General features: G+C 38.9%; 1 protein-coding gene across 2 annotated transcripts in view; it reads left to right on the forward strand.

Annotated features, from left to right (window-relative positions):
- The window catches only part of PLCB1 (phospholipase C beta 1), a 681,789-nt gene that overhangs the window by 18,727 nt on the left and 649,901 nt on the right, over window positions 1–13,161 (forward strand). For both annotated transcript variants that reach the window (XM_058563193.1, XM_058563194.1), the window contains exon 2: window positions 161–238. In XM_058563193.1, the coding sequence (XP_058419176.1) occupies window positions 161–238 (78 nt within the window). The remainder of the gene's footprint in view (window positions 1–160; window positions 239–13,161) is intronic.

Raw genomic sequence — 13,161 nt, forward strand, 5'->3', positions numbered from 1 at the left:
CTATGGAGTTAAAGATGCCATGTCTAATTTTTTTGAAATTTTTATTAATAATTGATGATCTTGGAGAAACTCTTAACAATTATTACTTGTTAAGGAACTCCTGGATAGGACTTCTGCAGTGATATATGTTGATATACATGTTGTTTTCCTACATTTCTAGGACTCTGCTATTGTCACTCCAATTATTTTGAGGACTGACCCTCAGGGATTTTTCTTTTACTGGACAGATCAAAACAAGGTAAGAAGTGATATATGTCTTTCTTATATTTTCCAATTGGTTGTTGATTTGCAAGATATCTTATCTACGTAGGTATATCCATTTCATAGATGACCCTTTGTGATTTATTTAAAGATTCTACTTATAAAGAATATCTGAGGCAGAAATGTGTTAGGATTTTCCAAGAACTCTAGGCTGAAACATTAGATGTGCTAAATCCTAGAAATATTAGATGTGCTAAATCCTAGAACAATTGGTATTTTTTAAGACAAGAACATGGAAATGTAAATTACATTTGTTGTAGAAGAACATTAGTCAGTATTACTCATTTAAGTCCCCCTTCTAACTCTACCCATAAAGAATGAAGAAAAATGATGAGAAAATCACTTTTGACCCTAATGACTGTAACTTTGTCTTTCCCTTTCTCTTCCTTCTCTCCTTGGCTGCTTATTAAGGATTCTCCCAGCCTCAGCAGAAATTTGGCCTTGATCATTTCTTTACATTAGAAAATCAAGAATAAGATTCCTTAAGGCTGTACCTTCAATTTTTCAGGAATTTCTTCCCATGTTAACTTTCTGTCGACCGTATCATGAATTTCGGATCTCATTTATTATGAAACCAATTGAGATTATTCCATATTGTATTATTAAAAAGTCTAATGTCTGCAGATCATAAGATTTATTTGGAGTTTAATGGGCAGTTAGACAAGAATATTCATAGAAACTGGTTATTATTTCAAGAGACAATGCCACAATTCTGCACTTGAACCTACAAGGCCACAGAACACAGAATATTTTGGCCCTGAAGTTCTGATATTTGAAGAGATAAGATAGGCTTTATTGAGAGTGCTAAATACATATTGAAACCAATAAAATACCTGACACCAAATTGTGAGGTGCTGTTAGTCTTTGCACATCCCCACGTTAGGTCCCTATATGCAACGTTACTGGAGTTTGTCAGCCTTGCTTTCTGCCCTCGGGGCAACCTCCATTTCGCCTGTGAACGGTGGTTTGGATCTGGCCCTGTGCAGTGGCATGTATGGGGTCCGTGTGGAGCCTAGGGGAAACTCTTAGGGTTACTGGAAAGTAATATCCCATCCCCAGGGCCAGTCCTGAATGACCCTGTTGACGCATCATCTAAAAGGCAAATTTTAGCTTTGTGGCCCTGGAGTTATTTTCTGAATATGGGGGCTCTGGAATCGTTTCTGGCCATGGATGTGGGGCTCAACTGTAGACCCCCAAGCTAATGTCAAAAAGTGTATTTGAGTAAGATTTCATACCTAATGTTCATGTTTATTACTGGGTGTGTTAATCACTTTGGCTTTGACATTCTGTTTGGTTTCCTGCTGTTATGTGTAAAACAATGGCTTGAAAGAGGTTTTTTTTTTTTCTCTCCTAAAGGCTATTTTTAGAACTGTTGAAGCTATATTCATGAAAGATATATTTATAATGCCTAGAGTATTTTTAAAGGTTGGGTATTTGTACAAGAGACTAAACTGTCAGTTTGATTTTTCAACTTGTAAATCAAGCTTCTATAAAAGCAACAGAAGGTATTTTGGGGTTTTTAAATAATTCATGGCAACTCAGTTAAGCTCTCTTCTAAGACCAATCATAAATATTTCTGTGCTTAAAAAAGAGAAAGAGTTTAGGACTGAAGACTCTTTGATGCGTCTCTGTTGTTCCGTGAACCCAGCATTTTAACTCATGCTTGTTTTCAAACTTTGGAAAATTACTTTCAGTTTTTACACCAAGCATTTTCTCTTGGTTGTAATGCTGCTTATGACCAATTGAAACAAATAGTGTGGTAGCAATTCCTTTTATCTCTTTATTACTTTTCTTTTCATGGGTATTAATCTTAGAGTTCTAGCTAAGAGATGGTCAATTTCATTTTTCACTTTTTAAATACCTAAGGCATCCCTCAGTCATATATCAGAGTTGAGAGGTTTATTTTTTAGTCAGTGGTCATATAGCAGTATCCAAAAGATGAGAGGATTTAAGAAAAAAAAATTAAACTTTCCATGCTTCCAAGTTTGTCATTTTCTTCTGGCTTTAAGCCGGGTCCTAGCACCAGAAGGAGTGATGCACCCACTTCAGGCTGATGGACTCCTGGAAGTGATGCGTTCGAGTAAACGCACGCTAGAAGCAATGGTGCTCACAGATGAGGGATGGCACGCCAACCTTTTAGTCCATGTTTTTGCGTAAGATCATTTGAAGGTACCTGGGCAAATGGTGCATTCATGTTGTTACTTAGAGGCCCACTTCCTTTAAAATATCGTTTTCTGACAGTTACTCTTAGTGATGTGAATCTGTCACGTGTATTATAGAGATCATGTCCCAGAGAAAAAGTATGGTGCTTTTAAGTTTATCGCTTGATTTTACATGCTGTGTTTTCCATTGGTTTGGAAGCTTGCATTGATTGGTGTTTATTGTAATATGCCTCTCTTCCCCCTTTGGGCTTCTTCCCAACATGTTTCTCCTTTGTCCATGAAGCCTGTGCCACAGCACTTTGACTAGTAATCAGCTGATGCCTAGTGTGCTCAGAGGCGAGCTGAGTGGCTTTAAGAAGCTCTTGGTAAAGATATTGTTACAAGATCTTTCTTTTTGTAGCACTGGAGGAAAATCCTCACATTTTACACAATGCATTACCCAGGTCCTCTCTCCTGTCGTGGCTACATTATACTGTGGACTAGAGTCACTAATTTCCAGTCACCGATTTCACCCTCTGTAGACAATGACGTGCTCCCTTCCCTAACCCCACCTTTGATTTGTCACCGTAGAAATGATAGGTGACAAAAAAGACAGCACAGATGATAGATGCAGGAATTAAAAACCAGAGCTAGCAAGTAATTTTTAGGAAGCAGACATGTGCTTTGGTGAAACATTGAATGAATGTTTGGGGTTGGTGGAAGCAGATAAATATGAACATCATCCTAAGGGATAAATGTTCATACTTTGTACCAGCTCTGGATTTATTTTAATCATTCTTTCCTCTTTACTGTTAGTTCCATAGATCTTATTGACTGTAATGAGTGAAAACGAATCTCTAAATATGACGATTTTAAGCATGGTGGTTTTTCTTATGTCAGTGTGTGTTATGTGAAGAGGATCAGTTGATTTGTAATCTTGAGTGAGAAGGGGCTTCTGCACAGACTGGGTATTTACGAGGCTGCCCACGTTAGGCTATGACTTTTCTTTGGAGCTCTGCCACATTGGGACCAGAAACCAACACAGGAATTGTTAGCCATGAAAACCATGCGAACTACCAGAAGAATCTGCATCACAATTTTGGAAGAAAAGCTAAAGAAGAAAAAAGGGGTCAATATTAAAGAGCTAACAAAAACCTAACCTGCTAGAATATGAAACAAAGTATACAGCCTTGCAACTCGATGCTCTGCTTCTGTGCCAAGGTTGGTGTAAAAATAAAACTGGTCACTACTTGTTCTGATCCAAGAAGTTCAATATACTTCAGTAAACTCTTCCTTGTATCTTTAAAACAGGAGCTTGTGGGAGGAGGGGAGAGGAACACATAATTAAATTAAAAAGGAATAGGAGGAAAAGTACACATTTTAAATGAAGGACTCCTACTACTTTATCTTTTTTTTTGTTAGAGATTTTATTTATTTTTAATTTTGTGGATAATATACAAATACTTTTTTTGTGTAAGAGAGTAAAGTAGTATAAATGTCCTTACCCCCTCTCTGCCATGGACTCCAATGCTAGTCCTCTTTCCAGAGTCAACTACTGGTAACAGCTTCGTGGTGTCTTTCCGGGTCTCTTTTTCATGACTTTGTGCATGCATAACTATAGAAATATTTCATTTTGTTTTGTTTGTATCCATTTGTATCCCAAATAACATTATATTATTTTTACTGTTCCACAAACTTGATTTTCACTTTACAGAATGTCTTAGAGAACTTTTCATGTAAGTACATGTGTATCTACCTCGCTGTTCTAAATTGCTCTGTCATGTCCCGTGGAATGGGTTACTAAATTTTAAAATAAAAATTTCTCATCGATGGATTATTTGTGTTTGTCTGTTTCTAATTTTGGGCTACAGAAAACAATGCTGTAATATCAGCATTGTGTAATAGTCAGCCTTGTGTACCTTCTTTGGGTATATGGGTCACGGGTTCCCTGAGGTAAATTTTCAGAAGTACAATTGCTGATTGAAGGCTATACATATCCTAAATTTTAGTTAATAGTTGTGTCATTTTATAACCCTGCCAGTCTTGTGTGAGAGAAACTATTTCCTCAAGCCCCATCAACAGCATTAAGAAACATTTAAATTTTTGTCAATCTGATGCAACCATTGTATCTCTTTGTTTTAATTTGCCATTGCCTGATTTGCTAGTAAGCTGTGTATATTTTCATACATTTGTGGACCATTTCTGTTTTCTCTTACATGAATTACTGACTTATACCCCTTGCCCTTGTGTAGAGAGTTCTCTGTGTATTCTAGGTGTTAATCCTTTAACTGTTATAGATGTTGCAAATACTTTCTTCCTGTCTGTGGCTTGTCTTTGAATTTCTTAACTTTTAACTTATGCATGACAAATGATGACTTGACGTTTTCAACTTTGATGTATTCGCATTTCAACCCTCTTTTTTTCTTTTTGCTTTATTTAAGGCCTTTCTTATTCATCATTCTCATCATCATCATTATTACTAATTTAGGTTTTTAATCCATGTATAGTTGTTTTAGTCCATTTGCGCTGCTATGACAAAATGCCACAGATCGGGTAGCTTATTAACAACAAATTTATTTCTCACAGTACTGGAGGCTGGAAGTCTAAGATCAGGGTGCTAGTGTAGTCGGGTGAGGGCCTACGTCCGGCTTGTACACTTTTGCTTGTAATCCACACGTGGTGGAAGGGGCTAGGGATCTCTCTGGAGCCTCTTTTTTTGTTTTTTTTGGTGAGGAAGATCAGCCCTGAGCTAATATCTGCCAATCCTCCTCTTTTTGCTGAGGAAGATTGGCCCTGGGCTAACATCCATGCCCATCTTCCTCCACTTTATATGGGACGCCGCCACAGCATGGCTTGATAAGCAGTGCGTCGGTGAGTGCCCGGGATCCCAACTGGGCCACCTGGACAGAGTGCGAGCACTTAACCACTGCACCACAGGGCCCTGGAGCCTATTTTATAAGAGCACTAATCCCATTCATGAGGGCTCCACTCTCATGACCTAATCACCTCCCAAAGGCCCCACCTCCTAATACCGTCCTTGGGCATTAGGTTTTCAACATTCGAATTCCGGGAGGACACAAACATCCAGACCATACCAGCAGTGTAATATATTTTGAGGACTGGTGTGAGGTGGGGTTCTAAATTTAATTTCTTCAGATGGGTAGTTCTGTATGTTGGTGGCTCCCTGTTCGTTCTGATTGGAGCCAGCTATGATTGCACCCTCTCTCCTCTGGCTCTCTTGTGGCTTGGGGTATGGAGGGTGTGGGAGGTGGGAGCTAACAGGGCAGGCTGACCTAGTTGATGCTCCCATTTCGCTCCTAGTGCTGACACCTCCACCACCTGGTTTGATGGCCATGGATCCTCTCCTGTGTTTTAATGCCTGTGAGCTTCCGGGATGTCATTTCCTACCTCATTTTTATTCCATTTATCTTCTGCCTTTCATACTTTCTTTCTTTTTTTTTTTTTTTTTCTGTGAGGAAGTTTAGCCCTAAGCTAACATCCATGCCCATCTTCCTCTACTTTATATGGGATGCCGCCACAGCATGGCTTGACAAATGGTGCATCGGTCTGCGCCCGGGATCTGAACCTGCGAACTGCACGCCGCCGAAGTGGAGTGCGTGAACTTAACCGTTACACCACCGGCCTGGCCCCACCTTTCATACTTTCTAATTCAACAAGTGCAACCCTTTCTGTTTACCCATGATCCTGAGTGATAGACATAAATTTATACCTGCGTATTCAGTCATTTCTAGGGACTTAGGACAGGAGGGATTGGCTCTACCATCTGCTCCAGCTGCCATCTTGTTTCAGCCTATGATTTTTGCATGAGATACCATCTGGGATCCGTGTACAGAGAGATGATTAAGTTTCTATTAATGGCAACTATAGACTGCCTTCTCTTATAGTAACCTTAAATTTCTATACAGAGTTCAAAAGCAAAGTTTAAAAACTAAATATTTATATAAGCCACAGTGACATTTTTCAGCATGAGTCCAGAGCTCAAAAATGTTTTGAATGATGCATCATAAACCTCCATCAGAAAATCTAGGAATATCCTATTAAAAAAATCGTCTGGGGGCCGGCCCGGTGGCGCAAGCAGTTAAGTGCGCGCGCTCCGCTGCGGCGGCCCGGGGTTCGCTGGTTCGGATCCCGGGCGCGCACCGAAGTACTGCTTGGTAAGCCATGCTGTGGCGGCGTCCCATATAAAGTGGAGGAGGATGGGCACCGATGTTAGCCCAGGGCCGTCTTCCTCAGCAAAAAAAGAGGAGGATTGGCGGATGTTAGCTCAGGGCTGACCTCCTCACAAAAAAAAAAAAAAAAAAAAAAAAAAATCGTCTGGCCTCCATAAAGAACCACCAGGCACTACTCATTTCATTAATCATTGTTTAGCAATGGTTCTTCCTCTTTCAGGTACACTTCTCTAGTATATCCCAGAAACATCAATTTTGACATTTCTTGTATGGTAAGTGGGGCAGGGCACTCAAAAGTCGATTGAATACAATGATGGAGTTATAAATTAAGATGAGCTCTATTCATTTTTACTTGGTAGCTTCCCCAGAAGACTGATACAATAACTGAAAGTACCTTAGAAAACAGCAAAAAGCACGTGAGGATTATTTTCTGCGGGATGGGGTGCTTGCTTGGTCTGGAGTGGTATGCCATTCATTGCCAGCTAACGAGCAGCACCTATGGACTAAGTCTTTTCTTTCTCCTTCCCTGATTTTCCTTCACTGTTATTTAAGACATTAATAGCTAGAGCAGACATGGCATGAAATCTGTACCCAAGTCCTTACTACTCCAGAAGCCACCAGTTGGACCCTAGTGGCCAGCACTTGCATTCTCTTGCTTTTTCTGGCCACTACAGCTCACTTTGCCACTTATGTCACTGCCCAGAAGTGGCTGGGAATTGACACTCACCCAACCAAAGGCGTTTGGTGGGTAAATACCACAGCTCCCTCGCCTCTTGGGTGGGATAATTCAAAGGTGCAAGCTTTATGTTTTCTCCCAGCACTCTCCAATGGGATTAAGTCCATTTACTCACAGAGGTAACTGGCTTGAAAACACACCCTTTATGGGCTTCCTTCCCTTCCTGTCTTGATTCCCCACACCCAATATGTCCTGCAACCATCTCTAAAATAAACTAATTTTACTAGAATCCTTGTCTATGAACTGCTTAATATAGATGCTTAATGCTTAACAACTTCATATAGATGCCTCCTAATTAGGAGTATTAAAGGATTCCTTAGTAAGAAGCACTGGAACCTATTAGGTGAATACTTTGTTTTAAACCAGGGAGGTTTTCTTAAAACAGTCCTAATTTGGGAGGCCAGAAGCTTGCAGTCAGACAGATGTGACTTTATGTTCTAGCTCTACCTCTATTACGTGAGTCACCTCAGGTGAATCTCTTCAACAGTCTAAGCCTCAGTTTCCTCATCTGTAAGATGGGGTATTATTTAAAGTTGTTAAGAATGATATATGAAATGCCTAGCATGACGCCTAACACTTTGTAAATGCAATCCTTTGTGGTGGCTTTTTTTTAAATCTAAATTTTAAATTAAATTTTATTTTTTTAATTTAAGCTTTATTGAGGTATCATTGACAAATAAAATTGTAAGCTATCTAAAGTGTACATCATGGTGATTTGATATACCTATACATTGTGAAAGGATTCCCCCGTCTAGTTAATTAGCATATCCGTCACCTCACCTATTTATCTTATTTTTATGTATGTGTGAGAACATTTCCGTTTCACTTTCTTAGCAAATTTTAATTATACAATACAATGTTATCAGCTATAGTCACCTTGTTTTACATTAGATGCTCAGCCCTTATTCATCTTACAGCTGAAAGTTTGTACCCTTTTACCAACCTCTCCCTATTTCCCCCACCCCTCAGCCCCTGGCAACCACTTTTTTACTTTTCTACTCTCTCTTCCTATGCGTTTGACCTTTTTTTTTAAATTCCGCATATAAGCCATACTATGCAGTATTTGTCTTTCTCTGTGTGGCTGATTTTGCTTAGCATAATGCTCTCAAGGGCCATTGTGGTGGCTTTTATTATTATTATAAAATAAACAATTAGTCTCTGACTAAACAATTAGTCCCTAACTAATTGTTAGGGACCACAAATGTGCTGTTTTGAAAACCAAGTGACCATCTATTTATGTATATTTTTAAATCTTTTTTTTTCTTTTTCTTCAAGGTAATAGCGACTTGTTTTAGACTCTGCTGTGGTCTTTTGATCTGAAGCATTGAAGCTTAAGTCTGTTTGGGCAAACAAGATGTTTATTTATGTATTTCATAATGTTTTAGGAACAGAGCCATGGAAGGCAGAAAAAGAGATTTATCGTTTAGAAGACTTTTCCTCTGAGGATAATTTGCTAATCAATACTCCATCATAGGTGAAAGTTTCTTGGACCCTTAGGAATCTGAAGTATCTTAAGGAATAAGCTTGAAGATGATTTAAAAGTCTTGAGTAGGAGAATATGATATTATTCACAAGAAGAAGTGGATTCCACCATGGTTGTCTGTGTCTCTTTTCCCAAGATAATCACTTTAGGATTGTCACAGCTATACTGGCATCATGCGCCCTCCTCCTCCATACTGACTGGATCCTTAGAGATTAAACTTTTAGTGTTTTTGAGTGTAATTTAGATAGTCAGGGGTCTGTCAGATTGCTGAGGAACAAATCTCTCCTCATCAAATCCACTTCCAGATTAAGCTCCATTTATTCTCAACATTAGCTTCTTTTCACTTCCACGAGCTCCAAAGTTTTTGCCTCAGTGAACTCTAGCTAGTGTAGGATAGCCAAATGTTATGATTGCTTAGTCTGTGTAGATGCAACATAAAAAGAAATGTTATTAGAATGGATTCTTTTGCAAGTTCTTGGAGGCTGCGATTCATGGATTTCTGGTAGAATAGTGTAACCTTTTGAAATGTATTTTAAAATCAGTTGGTTATTATGAAATGGCATCATTGCAGTTTCTTTGGAATAATTTTTAGGGTTAAAATTAATATGCATTAATATGATTTTCATGTCACCATCACTGCACTTCATTATGTGAATAGCAACAGCAATGCTCATTTAAGTACCTTGTAACCAGAGTTTAGAAATATAAAACACCCTGGCTTTAATTTAAAATTCATTACTCCTAATATAATTTAATTACAAAATTATGCCTCAGTTTTATGAGTTGCTTATATTTAGCTCTTCCCAGTCTTGTAGGAGAAATTAAATTGGATACTTTCCATGCTATAAAGCTATTATAATGGAACATTTGTACCTTTTGATACCAAAATTAGTTTGAGACACTGGATTAGAGGAATGTGTGGAGGAAATACATTTTGTATATTGTTCATAATTTTATTTTCTGTTAGGTGGAAAACCCATTTGCCTTTGCTGTGAGTAGAATTGCCAGATACTTGGTATTGACATTGTGTCATGCTCCTTCGTTTGAATCACAGATGTTGTAGATAGTGGGAGCATTTTTGGTTGTTCTCCAGCCCATTTTCTTGCCAATCCAAGACTGTTTGATCCTACTGACAGGGTCCTTGTCAAGCTCTTTCTGTATTTAATCAGCAAGATAAGCCTCTTTTTTCCTTCTGGTAAAATAAATTTAGATGGACAGTTGAGTCATTTAAGCATTTACTACAATAAAAATAGACTAAAATAAAGAATGTAATGAATTTTTTTTTCCACTTTTCATATTTTATCATCATTTATTTTGCTTAAATAATTTAAAAAGGCAAAACCACAAACGTTGAACTACCAATTTATTAGGAAGTTGGTGTTCACGTGTTATAAGTTTTTTTAGTGTGCACTAATTCAATTTGTGCATACCTTTTAATTACTGTTATTATTATCATGGTTGTCACCGTCACCAATAATAGCAAACCCATATATGGTGTTTTCTGTATGCCAGGCGCTGTTCTAGTACATATGTATACACACACACTCATTTGATCATGTCCAAAGCCTATGAGGACAGGGCTGTTATTATCCCATTTACAGGTGAGTATAGACGTTAAGTACCTGGTCATAGAGTTAGTTAGTAGCCGAGGCAGGAGTAGAACCCAGGCAGTCTGACTGTATGTCCTGTCTCTTAACTTTTTTAAAGAACCTGTTTAATGTGTCAATTTGTTTACCTGCGAGATTTTTTTCCTTAGATTTGTCTGAAAAGAAACTTCAATAGGCATATTACACTTGTGAGGAAGAAGCAAACAGTATTAAGTGATTCTCAACTTGGGTCGCACCTTGAAATCACCTGGGGAGCTTCAGAAAAGCTCATGGTTGGGCGCCACTGACAGAGAGTACGATTTAATTGCAATCGCATGTGGTCAGGACGTTGGACTTTTTTTTTTTGAAAGCTCCTCATTTGATTCTAATGTGCAGCCAAGGTGAACACTGATAGAAAGCAAGCTGACATCACAAATTATTCAGTAAACTTCCTGAGAGGATGTGCTCACTCTACCTTTCCTGTCCATGGCCTAATTTCAATGAGAAGTAATACTCAGCTTGAGCACCCAGAGGCCTTACAAGATTCTGAAGATATTTGGCTATGATTGAATAATATTCCCTAAACTGTACTTAGGAAGGCAGGAAATTACTAGCATTTTTCAGAAAGATTCTCAATATCCAAGATTGAATCAAAATAGATATTTTTGTTATATTCATTTGATTAAAATTCTTTTAATTTTTCATTCCCTGAATATTCCAGATATTAGCTATTTGTTTTATCCTTACTGGACATGTCCTCCACAGTCAAGCCTTGTTTATTATCCTTTATGTTTTATGTTTTTCTAGATCTTCTATTAGACCAACTTGCTATTTGAATTCCATATTTAATTAAATTAGCTGCACTCTTGTATAAGCTAATGTGGTTTAAAAAATGATTTTATGTAATTAATTTTTTGTATCTTAAATTTGTGTTATGGCTACAAAAGCAGATATCATCTTATTAAGTTATAACATCATGTCATTTCTTATTAATTTGTAGGATCTTCCTTTATTGACACATAAACCCACCAGGGAAAGCAGAAAGTGCCAGATCATATGCAGGTGTGACAGGAAGCTTGTGATTTAATCACCTCTACATAATACATTTGAGAGTGGTAAACCATGTTTCTCCCATTAGAATTTCTGGTTTTCAATTCTCTCTTCTATAGGGAATGAGGATGGTGATGAGAACGATTTTGCATGAGATTTCTCTTCAGCATTGTGCAGAACTCCCCACTTACTTAGGCACTGTGGTCTGGAAATTATAGTGCAGCATGGCAAACCATGCACCTGTTTGAAGTGAATGCGGCAGTGAAAAGTTTTATGGGGCAGAACTAGTTGCTATGCTAAGAAACTAATGACTGTGCTGGTATACATAATGGATTCTATTTTTAGGTGAACATTTGTTCCTATAGCATGGCTTCATTATGCAAGAGGTCAGCCATTTCATCACTCTATTGACTATTGAGATATCAGAATACCAGAGTAGAAGCCGTTTTGGACTGTGTTGTGAATTTTCCATACATTTTAGCTCCGACGTATTTCATTACTAGAGGGAAAAAATTAAAAGCAAAAACAAACAAACAAAATACTAAAACAATTTTAGTTTCTGCTGTTTGTGGGTTGAGTTCTTCCAGCAGCTGACCACAAGACAAGGATTCAAGTTCAAGTAGTTTATTTGGAAGGTGACCTCAGACAGCAGGGCAGTGGGGAAATGAGACAGGCAAGGGAAGGCAGCCAAGGAAGGGTGAATTATCAAATAGTTTACATTCTGGGAACTGAATCTCCATCTCACTGGGGATCTCTAGGGGATAGTGTGGAACACACCTCAGAATTATCCCAGCTGAAGGACCAGGCAGCTGTAGTAATTACCTACCAGTTCCTACCTGTCAATGACTGAAGGCAGCTCTCCCAGGGGCTACGTCCTAAGCACTTCTGCCAGCCCCTCTCCATGACCAAAGGGGCTCCAGACCAGTGGGCCCCAGGCTTCGAGAAAACCCTCAGACATAGTTGCAGTTGGCTGCTGTCACTTGGCATGCATGACAACACATGGGCACCACCAGCAATGACTGCTCTGAGGGCTTTAATTTTCAGTAGGTCAGACTTTATAAATTTCTACCACAGGGTGCAAACTGGAGGCTAAACCCATTCGCAGACAGATCTTGCTTAGCCTGCATAATGCATTAAAAATGTAAACATGAGTGCCTAGCATTTAAGAATCTGAAGAGTTCAGGGCCAGCCCCGGTGGCCTAGTGGTTAAGTTTGGTGCACTCTGCTTCGGTGGCCTGGCTTCGGTTCCTGGGTGTGGACCTATACCACTTGTCTGTCAGCGTCCATGCTGTGGTGGTGGCTCACATACAAAAGGAGGAAGATTGGCAACAGATGTTAGCTCAGGGCAAACCTTCCTCAGCAAAAAAAAAAAAAAAAAAAAAATCTGAACAGTTCATATACAAATCTGGATTTCTCATCTGAAGGCATGGTAACACTGGCTGACATACCCCCACCGCCACATTTGGCTGGAGCAGAGCAGCAGCTGCCTACTTTAGCCAGGGCATGTGGTATCCAATTGGCCACAGTCCCCACCAGGCCAGCCTACCTCATTTACATTACCTTTTAGGCTCATTTAGACTTTTGAGTGTGAAATATCAGGCCTCTGTGGTAACATTCTTTACTGAAAGCTTCAATAAGCTAATGATTATGAAGCTTCATATGGAATGAAGTTAATTCTGTCACAGTGGGCCTATTGGAATGCTGTGGCATACAG

This window comes from Diceros bicornis, chromosome 19 (genome assembly GCF_020826845.1).
Source record: "Diceros bicornis minor isolate mBicDic1 chromosome 19, mDicBic1.mat.cur, whole genome shotgun sequence".
Classification (NCBI taxonomy): Eukaryota; Metazoa; Chordata; class Mammalia; order Perissodactyla; family Rhinocerotidae; genus Diceros; species Diceros bicornis.